We start from the raw sequence: 12,498 nt of genomic DNA, 5'->3' as shown, positions 1-12,498 counted from the left end.
GGAACTGGAATGTTTAATGTTTACATCAAGCCTCCTTGTTCTTGGGTCATTAACAGAGCTGCTTTGAACAATTTAGCCTCAGAACAGAATAGAAAATAGAATTGTTTCATTAATAGAAACAAATAAAACTTATTTTAATGTGTTCGAGCCAGTTTTGCTGCATCAGGGTGGGTGCGAAGGCCAACTGTGAACCTCTGCTCGGTGTCCTACTGTCAATTTCTGTTGCCATGGTTGCTGCTTCTTCTATGTTGTGACCAACTGAACTTTTATTGTAAGTTTATGAGGCCATCACTATAAACCTAAATAAAGATGCCAGATGTCATCCAACTTTAACCACACCACAGATAAGACAACTGGAAGTGGACTAAGATGGTATAATGACCCAATAAAGCACAAATTGCACTTTGACCCTTCAGACTGCTTATCAGTTCCCAGAATCACGATCAGGATCTCTCTCATTCTTCATTGCAATGAGAAGGGTAGCTGTTTTTATTTGGGTTAATAATTTTACTGGTCATATATGTCAAATCAAATCAAAGTCAGACACCATTTCAATATATACTACTTTGAACTAATTTTAACCAAGTTACAGTTGCAACATGGATGTTGCAATGTTATTTGGAAGAAATCTTGTTAAAATAAAAGGACACAAATTTGTGTCTACTAAGTTTTTCTTTTCCCTATAATCCTGGTAAAGCATGCTGACAGAATCACAAAGGCTTTGTGCATTATCATTGGTGTGTGTGCCACATAGAGTAAAAGCAGGTGACCAACGAATGACCATTTGACAGAATTAAGCCACACGGGTATGGTCTGTTGCTTTACCTTTCACCTGTCTGTAGGACTCTAGACACAACCCACTTCCTGTTTTTCTCTTTGTCTTTAACTCTGAACGCAGTCATTTGGGCATAAATGCAGACAGATCATCCAAATATGTAGCTGTTACATGATTCTTCTCTAGATCAGTGGATCGCACACTGAGGTGTGCCTCCCAGTCAGGTGCCACTGATTTCAAGCAGTGTTCAGAGCTTGGTGAGGTTAGCAAAGTTATATTTGTCTTTTGTGTATTTCCTGTCTAATAGTGGTATAATGGGATAAAACCTGGTCAAGTAACTGAAAATAATATGCTCTCTCTATTTTAAGTGCAGATTATTTTATTGACATGGGAACATTATTGTGCACACAAATGTCTCAGTATTATAGCTCATGGACACTTTATTAGGCACAAACCGCTCGATTCCTTGTTAACACAAATAGCTAACCAGCCAGTGACATGGCTTTTAGAGATGGAAACATGGTCAACAATGGAAATGTAACTCTCTCTGGACATGGTTGTTGGTGCCAGACGGGCTGGTCTGAGTATTTCAGAAACTGCTGATCTACTGGGAGTTTCAGTCTTGACAGAATCTGGTGCAAGGAAGAGAAACTATCCAGTGAGCGCCAGCGTGGAGGAAAATGCCTTGCTGATGTGAGAGGGCAGTGGAGAATGGAGGCACACGTTTAAGAAGATCGGAAGGCAACAGTACCTCAAATAATTCACACAGACTCCCCAAAATTAGACATCCATCCATCCATCCATCCTCTACCGCTTATCCGGGGTCGGGTCGCGGGGGCAGCAGCCTAAGGAGAGAAGCCCAGACTTCCCTCTACCCAGCTACCTCCTCCTCCAAAATTAGACAATAGAAGAAAAATGTAAACATTATGAAAGCATGGATCCTTCCGACCTTGTATCAACACTGCTGTGGTGAAAAGGGAGATTTGCATCACAGATGTATAGCCGGTGCATATCATCTCAATATGGACCAAAATCTCTGAAGAATGTTTCCAGCCCCTTGTTGAAGGCATACAAGAATTAAGGCAGTGTGGAGGCAAAAGAGGCTGGACCCTTTTACATTTTGTCCCTAATACATTGGCAAGTGAGTGTTTTATTGCTTTTAGTCATAAAAACATTATTCTTTTAACAGCTCATTCTAGCCAATGGCACAGTCAATTTCCAAGGGAAAAGATTCCCCTACAAAAGTTAGAAGACAAACACTCAAATTAAATCAAGTTTCATTGTCCAGTATTGTCTGACCCGGAGCTCAGAAAAAGCATTCCTGTAGCGACTGTCCAGCAAGGGGATTCCACCAATGTCATCAAACCTTAATGGATATCTGAGAGACAAGAACAGGACTGTGTGCTAGGGATAGTTCAGCCTAAATGAAAGAAGAGACACGCGCATCGTGCAGAGCAGACCTCACTCAGGATCGCCCAGACATCCGCATCAGACTGGAACACCAGGCGTATTGCACAGATCGGTTGCAGCACGTCTTCAATCGCCCCTTCAGCCAACCCACTGGCAAAGGCACCTGAAGCACAAAATGATACAGTGACCTTTGAAACCCACGGCTCTAACCAGAGGTCACGTCATTTGAGTTTAGGAATGTTAATGCTCCAATAAAATGGTGACCAAATCCACTTTCCAGTTTGGTGCCTGTTTCCAGCTGTTGAAGACTTTCTTTTTGTTTCCCAACAGCTGCTGTACCAGTTCTTCATAGCTTCAGGCCTCATATTCATATCTTTCCCAGCACTTGCGTGTAAAAGTGCGCTGTGTTTGCTAAATGGGTTTGTTTACCGACGATAATAAAGCCGTTATCTGATTCTTTGTATGCAGAAGGCAGGCTAGTCAGGAATTTCTGTCTCACTGATGCCTGAAGGAATAAGAACACAAAGACAGGTTTTTCCTCACTCAGAATGCTCACTGTAAAGCTACCAAAAAAAACCCTCCCAAAACATTCAAATGTTAGCAGCTGCCTAATAGCTTCTAATTTTCCTGTCTGTTGTGTTTTGAATAAAAATAAAATCAGGTTAACAATGCTATTTGCAAGTCAGTTCAATACACAACACACAGTATGGTTCCTTCTCCATATCTACAGAACATTGCTCTGAGATGATCACCAAACTAAAGAGTACAGAGAGGACGCTTACTCACGTTTCTGGGGAGAACTTCCACAGTGGTGTTATGGAACTTGTCGGTACTGGTCTCGATATTCCCACTGCGAAACAGATATCTGGAATATGGAAGACATGAGGAGAGTCAGCAATGATGGAGTTTCCTTCACCTTCTCACTTCATAACCATCTGAAGTGATAATGAGGTTTCCTCAGAGAGTCTGGAGCTGCTGGTCCTTCACACTGAAGGCTCTCGGCCAAGTTTGTTTAAGGCATTTGTTGCCGAGGAAGTTTGAATACCAAATTTCTTAATATTGTTTGGGTTAATTTGCAATGATGCAACACACCCAGAAATGTGAATTGGTTGTAGGAATTTGAAAAGTATGTAGTCATTCTGAGATGGCGTTAATGCCCAGAAGAAGTCCACTCCTTTGTAGGCCCTCTCCAGGCTGTGCTGCTGGTAGTGTGTCAGGCTGCTGCTCAGCTCCGCTGCTGGGTTATTATGGGCCTGATAGAGTTTTGAAGTCTCAAAGGCCTTATCCTGGAGGAGCGACACACATGCACAGCATTAAAATCACCTTCTTCTGAATAACATCTTGGATGTCTGTTTCAAGATTGGCACATTATCTCTTTTTAACTCTGCAAAATTTAACTCTGCAAGCCACATATTTGTGGTGTAGATCCAGACTTGTGATTCCTTTAATCAGTAAAATTCATCAATATTTTTGCTGTATTTTAGTAATAAAACGCCTTTGAATTCTATTGAAAAATTAAAGTAAATCAACGCACTGACTAGTATGAAAGACTCCTATGTTTATTTTATTTTTTAATCAATTATGGCCATAACATTCAAAAACAATATGAGATAGAATATTTATAGTATTCCATTATACTGTTTAAGCAGTTTTTCAGATTGGTTGATGCTCTTCCTCAATGTTACATTTTAACATTTCCTTAAACATCGAATCATTTGTTTCTTATACAGCAGTGCTAAACAACTAGAACACGTCATGTTGACAAGACTCCCTTAAGCTATGGGATGTTTCTCTCTCTGTGTCCTCTTTGAGGTCCTAACATTCCCCCCTCCCGTAGCAGGTGTTACAATTCCTGGAGATGTTTCTCTAACTCCAAACCACGCCAATGAGGTGGGCAAAACAAATGATTAATGTTTCACTAACACAACACATGCTGTTCAAGCTTTAACCACTCACAGAACAGATCTTTCAAACACTTTATCATCCTTTTTCAACCGTGTTTGCTCTCTCTCCATATTCTCTCTCTCTCGTGGTTCCTGCCTTATGCCTTCTACCTTTGGTTGTGTTCTCTTTGCCTCTTTATTGCTCCCTAGTTATTGATAAACCATGCAAACACTGTGACTCTCTCCAGTTACCACAATGCCAGTGTGGTGACACTTTGCCCTCATTCTTATCACCTTGAGTCCTCAAACTCTTGGCTTATTGGTTTTGACCTCTAGACTATTAATTGCTGATTGTCCTGCCCACTGTGCATTTCTCAGCTACATTGGATTGACAGTCTTCTTTCCTGCTGCTGTGGTGAGGCTGCTCTCACCTTCAGAGGCTGTATCTTCCCAAGCAGAGAGGAATGGAGGCCGACATGCTGAAACAGGGAGGGCTTGTACTGGCGTTTTAGCAAGGCCTTCTGGTCATTACAGTGTTTCTAGGTGAGATAACACAAGGCTCCTTTCACATGAACTCCAAGATAATCAAGAATAATACCCGCCAGCACACTGAATATTATATATTCTGATATGTATATTGTATACACCCTCCGTACTATGTACAGGTATACAAAAAGGCTGATTATCCATTTATCTTGGATTATATATATATACAGTATATATACACACACACATTATACATATATATATACACATTATTATATACGTATATGTTCATTCTTTTAAAATATATTTTCTATTCTTATTTTTTTTAAATTCTGCGTGCTTTTTGTGCTGTTATGCTGTAAATTTCACCGTGTGGGACAAATAAAGGGATCTAAATCTGAAACTGAAGCTACAAATACATAAACAAAAAACCTGGTTTCTTTTTTGCCTTTTTTACCCTCTAGCTGTCTAATTTATGTCTCATATTCATGAAAAAACAATTTTTCCAGTTGTACCAAACGTGTTTTGAGCTAATAGAATGTAAAATGTTGTGTAGACCATCCAAGGACTTTACCACCGACTTACTGCATTTTTTTCTGGGTTGCAAGTCTTCACCCAGAGGATGTGATCTAAGAGCCAGTCCACCGGTTTGTCTTTGTGGAACATAAGGAAGAATTCTGAGATCATATGGAGGTCACTGGTCCGGAACATTTTGCCTGCAGGTCACATCACATGTGTCTTATGGACAGTGTTTCTGACAACAAAGAATACACCCTCATTAACTAGCAATCACCTTCATCAGACATCTCATTCAAGGCACAAAGCTCAAATTCTGGACATTCTTGGCAAGATTTCAAGAAATCTAAAGCAAACTCATGATTTGCTGTATAACATCAGAGGCATTAGAAATACTGTAGTGATTGGTAAATAAAATGAAAAAGGCCAACATTTGACAGTTTGACAGTCCCAGAGTTGAGGGGAGGTCAGATTTTGTTGGTACTAAAATATCTGGGGTTTCACCTTTGAGAGACTCTCAAACATCAATGAATTCAATTGCTCTCGCAGACTGAAGTTTCGCTCTAGCTGTCCCTCAACTCTTCAGCATGAAGTTTGAGTGGACAGAATGGAATCGCCATGAAATTAAAAGATCAAATTTGAACAAAAGGACAACCATAGTATAAGTAAAGCATTTAAGCAACAACATTTCCATAGTAGCCACATGTACAGTGTGTTAAATAATAATTAATTCTGCATGACTAGAAGTCTGCTATGATCTGATATGCATTAACATAGGGTCATGGTTTCCTCTCCTCTCCTCTCCTCTCCTCTCCTCTCCTCTCCTCTCCTCTCCTCTCCTCTCCTCTCCTCTCCTCTCCTCTCTTCTCCCCTTTCCTCTCCCCTCCCCTCTCCTCTCCTCTCCTCTCCTCTTCTCTCTCTTCTCTTCTCTTCTCTTCTCTTCTCTTCTCTTCTCTTCTCTTCTCTTCTCTTCTCTTCTCTTCTCTTCTCTTCTCTTCTCTTCTCTTCTCTCCTCTCCTCTCCTCTCCTCTCCTCTCCTCTCCCTCTCCTATCTCTCTACTCAGCCCCCCCATCAGCAGGAGGGTCCCCCCACATTAGCCTGGTCCTGCTCAAGGTTTCTTCCTGTTAAAGGGGAGTTTTTCCTTGCCACTGTTGCTTGTCTGGGGTTAGGCCCTGGGATTCTGGAAAGCGCCTTGAAACAATTTTGATTGTAAAAGACGTTATATAAATAAAGATTGATTGTAACATAGCAAATACAGTATATATGAAGAAAAATGAGAATAAATAAATCAAAAATCCCATTCTATTACATCTTTTCAGAGGGAAAAACAAGGTGAACTCAGAAATCCTTCCTTTTATTACATAATGTTAATCCAACAAATGGTACATTAGAGTGCTACATTGTGTCCAGGTGATGTACATTTGGTAACTGACTGGTGCACCAGAACTCAGCTACGAAATCATGTCTGTACCTAATGAAACAAAAAATAATTCTATGGAAGGTACATACACACCTATGAATCCTAGCTGGGAGAACTCCAGGAACAGCCAATCTTTAGAAGCCTCCTGAGCGGTGAAAGCCTTAATTTCATCGTAGTACCCTGATTTTGCAATAACATCATCTTCTAACTGGAAAGACAAACACTCACTTTTCAAATGTTTTAATTTCCCCCTTAATTCCAATATGGTACGATGGATATTTTAAATGAGGTCCTGTAAAGACCCAAATTGCTGGGGAAAGCATTTTGCTGTGTTTTGGTCAGTATTTGATTGGTTTAATATCCTTTAGTTTTCTCACACATTCCTCTTCAATCAACACTACATCTCATGCTCATTGCTAAAATATATTTGGTGAGGTGACTGTGGACTGTGATGAGCCAACCTGAATATAATAGCTTCCTTTGTCCTGAGCATAATGCATGAGGTAGCTGAAGTCCAGATTCTGCTTTGTTCTCCACCTGAAGACCAACAAAAACTGGGTCAAAAACTGTGAGTGCAATGGTAGAAGTGATGAGAGTAACTGGTTATAGTGGGACAGAGAGGATGAATGGACTCGTATTACCTTGCAGTATTTGTCTATATTTTCTTACTAATTCTTGAAAAAGGTTTTAATTTTTCCAATGATCCAGTGCATTCATGTGTCCAAATGAACGTGTGGAATTTCAAGTAACCAGTAAGAGGTGGGAGATGTACCTGACTCTGTCCTTGGAGTCTCCTAAGCTCTCTTTGATGGTGCTGAAGTCTGGGTAGTAATGAGGGGAGGGAGAGACCACTTCCAGTAGCCCAGACTGCACATCATCTGGAAAACTCCAGAGGAAGAACTGGTTATTTTCATCAGTACACATCATAAACAGCGGAACACAGGGAGACAGGAACGGGAGCGGAAGAGGGTCAAATCAACCATAAAATGAAGACTAATTATGTGTTCCGATGTTCCTTCACCGTTTTTAAGCGGCTTTACATGTGTCTTTACATTACATCCTAAGTATCACTGAAGCTTAACATCTACCTGAAGCCTGGGCCACTTTAAACTGTTGTGAGTGGATGTTTAGTTCTTGATAAAAAAAAAGAAAGGAATGTCTGGAGGCCACCTGTCTTGCTTTTCTCCTTCATTAAGCCTAAATGCTAATTTGCCGCAGAGGAGTTCCTGATCATTCAGAAGCAAAGGTCGCTGTTAAACAAACAGACTTGATGCGCGTCAAACACTTGCATCTTTACAGACTATCTTAATCTTTACATTTTATTTCACACCAGGAACCAATAACATGAACAACATGTGCGGCTGACCTTTTAAACTGGGATGGGAAGGACTCAGTATTGACTTACTGCTTCTTAATGGTCTCTGCTGTGCTGTGCACGTATTCTGAGTCTGTCTGTGTCAATAAAAAAAAAAGTCTGTCAGGCAGGAAGTTTGTGATGCACGGCAAATGGATGTTGGATTTAAAACTAACATTAAGACAACATGACTTAACTCAAATCCTTTTAGAAATTTCAACACACCCAGATCATTCCGGTGTACTCACAAAGGCAGAAAACTAAAATCTGACAACCGTGTTTTACTGGGGCAGAACTTTGAAGAAGCTTTGAGAGACACCTGATCTAAAATGGGCAAAACTCCACAGAACTGTGAAAAGCTTCGTACGGATCGTACGGAGCACTGTGGAAATGTGTCTAGAGGCTAACTGCTAACTCATAGTTCCAGTCAACATTAATTGAGGCTTATGAAGCACCTACGGGGAGGGAGGGGGTGCTCTGTCACAACCACTGTTCTGCATAGCTCAGCCTGGTCACTGCTATGCTATCATATGCTAGCTTCCCCTAGGTCTGGTTCTGCTAGCGTATCCTATTGAAAATGAAAGCCCTATTTTATGTGTGTGTCTGTGTGTGTCTGTGTGTGTGTGTGTGTGTGTGTGTGCGTGTGTGTGTGTGTGTGTGTGGGAGTAACCTCAGCAACGAAGACAATAATAAGCAGATGTTGGCGATGTGCCTGAGTCAGGCTGAACAGTAATGAACTGAGTGTATTCATCAGGTAGCTCTGCTTTTCCCGTTTGACTGTAGGAATGCCCATCACCAGGAACACTGAGGAAGGAGCACATAGAAACACAGGTGTGGACAATGACAATTAGCTGTTCCTTCAGTTTCCCCACATTGATTTTATTAATTCAGTTGAAGGGAAATGCTTGCATCAAGGTATTTATGTAAACCTTACATATCAGCACGTGTATTTGGGCTTGTGTTGATTCGCTCACCTCCATGCCTTCCCTGACCCAGGACTACATTTGGGGAGAGGCTGTCCAAATTCTGTCTGAGGTGGGGCAGGTAGTGGTGAATGTTTGGCCTCTGGAGAACCTGCTGCATCTCTTTTTAAATTCACAGCAAACGTAAATACATAACTACATCAAAGGACAAAATTCAGTCCAACACATTAGATCACATTCATAGATACACACACACGTCAATGAAATGTGAAGAGCCAGTTGCTCCATCTTACCCTTTAAAGCAGAGACGGCAACATTCTGTGGTAAAACCCTGATGTTGTTGACAGGTTGACAAATGCTGTTCAGCTGTTGTAGCACAGCCCGGAGGTCTCTGCTGACCTCTGCTTCCATCTTCTTAGCCAAATGCAGATGTCCATACAGATTTTGCAAGTCTGTCCATCTTGCTGTACCAACAGCTGTTGAATCTATGGCAAACAAGAGACTCTGAATTTGTGTCGCGGTCTAGATCCCACTCATTCATTTTATAAATGATACAGTTAAATACACTGTAAACAGTTGGGTTTGGCTAACCCTAACCCTAACCCTAAAATGATGACAAGTGCACCATTCAGTCAGACAGCAACAACAGGGAAGCACTTGTCTGCAGTACTTTAGATTTACTACCTGATTAAAATATAGAAGTTGCGAGGCAGAAAACATGAATATTGTCAGCCTGAACAGACACTGGTATGTATGGTTAAGTAAGGGTGCTCCCAAATGGCTTCTATATTCACTCGGTGCTTTGTCTTTTGTCCACAGACAGCATCAGTCCTCAAGTCACTGCAATGTCATAAAGCTGTCACATCGTTGAGCACCGTTGGACAACTATAAACATGCACATGGGTAAATAGAAGAAAATGAAGGCCATAATATGGGCTTGTAAGAGTGAACGACTACCACCTATAACTGCTGTTCTGGTTCAAGTTTTATAAAAATGCTTCAATACAATGAATATGTATGCAAATAAAAGTAGAGATCAAACATTTAATCAGATATGCAGCCAACGAGCTGTAGCCCATATACAGAGTAGGATTGAAATAATTCATGCAGGTCAAGCAACATGAAAATCAAGAGTTTTGCGACAGTGGGTCACAACATATTGGACTTGTTGCGACCTCACTCACTCACTCACTCACTCACTCACTCACTCACTCACTCACTCACTCACTCACACACTCACACAGGAAATACAGGAAAACCACTACTAGACAGGAAATGGAATTAAGAAAAAAGAGAGAAAAAATAAACATAAAAAAGAGAAAACAATTGCACCAGAGCATGCAAAGCACCTGTATACCAAGGCCCTCGGGCGAACATCAGGACACCCCCCCCAATCTCTCTCTCTCACACACACACACACACACACACACACACACGGACGCACAGTGACCGGAAGGATTATGTTGCTCTGTCAAGCAAATTTCTTGTCAAGACCTCACTCTTCTACCAACTGTTGGTCCGCAATAAAATGGCTTTGAACATGAACACTGCATGAAGCGGTAAAGCCCGTTTGTAGTGAGCGTTTAAAGAAACAGTGGAAATAACATGTTTCGCACACCCGCATTTTAAGGTGGTCAAGTTCCTCTGTGCTGGAGTTTTCCAGAGATTAGATCTATATGTTACCTTTATCCCTGGGAATTCGTACAATCCAAATCACCATAGGAAAACACGTTAAAGCAATTAGCACCAATCCACATTTAAGATTAGAAATCCTCATTTTATGTCTTCTGGACAATCTGTATATTTTACTGTGTAGCCTTTCCGCCTATATATCCTAAAAGCTAAACGTTGAGACATGCAGGTACGAGCGCAGGTGAAGCGTTCAGGTACGAGCGCAGGTGAAGCGTTCAGGAACAAGCGCAGGTGATGCGTTCAGGAACGGGCGCAGGTGAAGCGTTCAGGTACGAGCGCAGGTGAAGTCCGGTTTCACAGGCTGACGGTGATTGACGTCACTAAACAAACACGCGTCCCCGTTGGTTCTGTGCGCTGTTTAAACTGTCAAAGTTATACAAGGATGTTGGCCCCCTGTTTTTTTGTTTATTTGTTTTTAAACTTGCTTGTTTGTTGCTTTGCATCATCGTTATTATCAGCCCTTAAGTGACAGTTCACGTTTGTTAACAAATAACCCGGATTTTGACGGATTTTAACGAAAATTAAACGGGCCAAAGAAAGATAATAATAATTTTGTCCTCCGAATTGCTGAGGCCCTGAGCATGGGTCTTCCAAAGATCCAAGATCTTCCAAAAAAGAAAAAGAAATCCAAATTTAAAAATAACGTTTTTAAATCTTTTTGTAGTATTTGAAATAATTCGACAAGAAAGCTTCCTCTTCTACGTCCGCTCGTGGCCATCTGGGGTCGCTGCTGTAAATCATCTCCGACATCATCCTCTGCTCTCGCTGCACAAAATTCGGGTTTCCTTTTAAAAACAACACAACACGCTTAACAACTGCTTGATTACAGCGACACCCGGGGGTGTACGCACAACCCACCTTCATTCATTACAAAAGATTCTGACATACTTAAGATTAAGCATAATTGTGCTTGATTTAAATGTTAAAATTATAGTTTAGGATGATTTTGCATTATATCAAAGTTGAGGAGCCGTAGCGTATTGTAGACCATCTCTTACTTGAGGTTCCACATTCGATCTCTGCCTTTTCATTTTAAGGGGTTGAGTCTGCTTTTTATTCACATCCAGCCTGCACATACATACCGTTCAGATACTTCCTTCTTTAGTTCAACCCACTTCCTGTCCAGGTGCCTTTCCAACTAAACGTCCTGCTCTATCAGTAATATTAAACATTACATCCCCATTCAATGAAAAATAGCAAATCATCAACCGGATATGCAAGGTTCAGACCTGTCTTAAAGACATAAAGTCTTGGATGTCCTCAAATTTCCTCCTCCTTAACTCAGGAAAAACTGAGGTCATGGTGTTTGGTCCTGAACCTCTCAGGGATAGATTAGATCACATGATCACTCTAGATGGTATCTCATTAACATCTAGTCTCTCTGTGAGAAATCTAGGGGTAAATTTTGATCAAAATCTCTCCTTCAACTCACACATTAAATTAGTCTCTAGAAGTGCCTTTTTTCACCTTAGGAACATCACAAAGATCAGGAAGCTACTGATGCAGCATGATGCTGAAAAGTTAGTCCATGCATTTGTTACTTCCAGGCTGGACTACTGTAACTCTTTATTATCAGGGTGTCCAAACAACTCTTTCAGAAGCCTCCACTTGATCCAAAATGCTGCAGCCAGAGTTCTGACAGGTATTGACAAAAGAGATCACATAACTCCTGTAATGATGTCTCTTCATTGGCTGCCCGTTAAATTTAGAATAATTTTTAAAACCCTTCTTTTGACCTACAAGGTCCTCAGAGGCCTAGCTCCATCCTACCTGGAGGAACTAGTGACACCTTACCAGCCCAATAGACCGCTCCGCTCTCAGAATGCTGGTCTACTTGTGGTTCCCAGAGTTTCTAGGAGTAGAATGGGGGGCCGAGCATTTAGCTACCAGGCCCCCCTGCTATGGAACCAGCTCCCTGTCCAGGTACGGGAGGCTGACTCCATCGCTACTTTTAAGATCAGACTTAAAACCTACCTCTTTGAAAAAGCTTATTGTTACTAATTCTGTAGTTCCAGTTACTATCATAGACAGACAAATG

General features: G+C 41.2%; 1 protein-coding gene across 3 annotated transcripts; it reads right to left on the bottom strand.

Moving 5' to 3' along the window:
• Positions 1-1,907: 1,907 nt before the first annotated feature.
• LOC101062586 (alpha-1,3-mannosyl-glycoprotein 4-beta-N-acetylglucosaminyltransferase B-like) lies at positions 1,908-10,803 on the bottom strand. Of its 3 annotated transcripts, XM_011618124.2 has the most exons (15): positions 10,452-10,803; positions 9,062-9,253; positions 8,820-8,930; positions 8,516-8,649; positions 7,897-7,943; positions 7,264-7,377; positions 6,953-7,028; positions 6,585-6,699; positions 5,140-5,270; positions 4,500-4,607; positions 3,278-3,471; positions 2,972-3,050; positions 2,615-2,690; positions 2,236-2,348; positions 1,908-2,153 (listed from the first exon to the last, which is right to left on the bottom strand). In XM_011618124.2, the coding sequence occupies exons 1-15, from the start codon at positions 10,543-10,545 to the stop codon at positions 2,136-2,138; spliced, it is 1,602 nt and encodes a 533-aa protein (XP_011616426.1). In that variant the 5' UTR covers positions 10,546-10,803; the 3' UTR covers positions 1,908-2,135. The 3 variants fall into 3 exon arrangements, 2 of the variants coding, with proteins under 2 accessions (XP_011616426.1, XP_029703161.1); XM_029847301.1 differs by lacking the exon at positions 2,615-2,690; XR_003890801.1 differs by lacking the exon at positions 1,908-2,153 and having other exon boundaries at positions 2,238-2,348; positions 2,463-2,690.
• Between the last annotated feature and the right edge of the window lie 1,695 nt (positions 10,804-12,498).

Source organism: Takifugu rubripes, chromosome 14, assembly GCF_901000725.2.
Source record: "Takifugu rubripes chromosome 14, fTakRub1.2, whole genome shotgun sequence".
NCBI classification, from domain to species: domain Eukaryota; kingdom Metazoa; phylum Chordata; class Actinopteri; order Tetraodontiformes; family Tetraodontidae; genus Takifugu; species Takifugu rubripes.
This window is presented reverse-complemented; position numbering and strand designations above follow the sequence as displayed.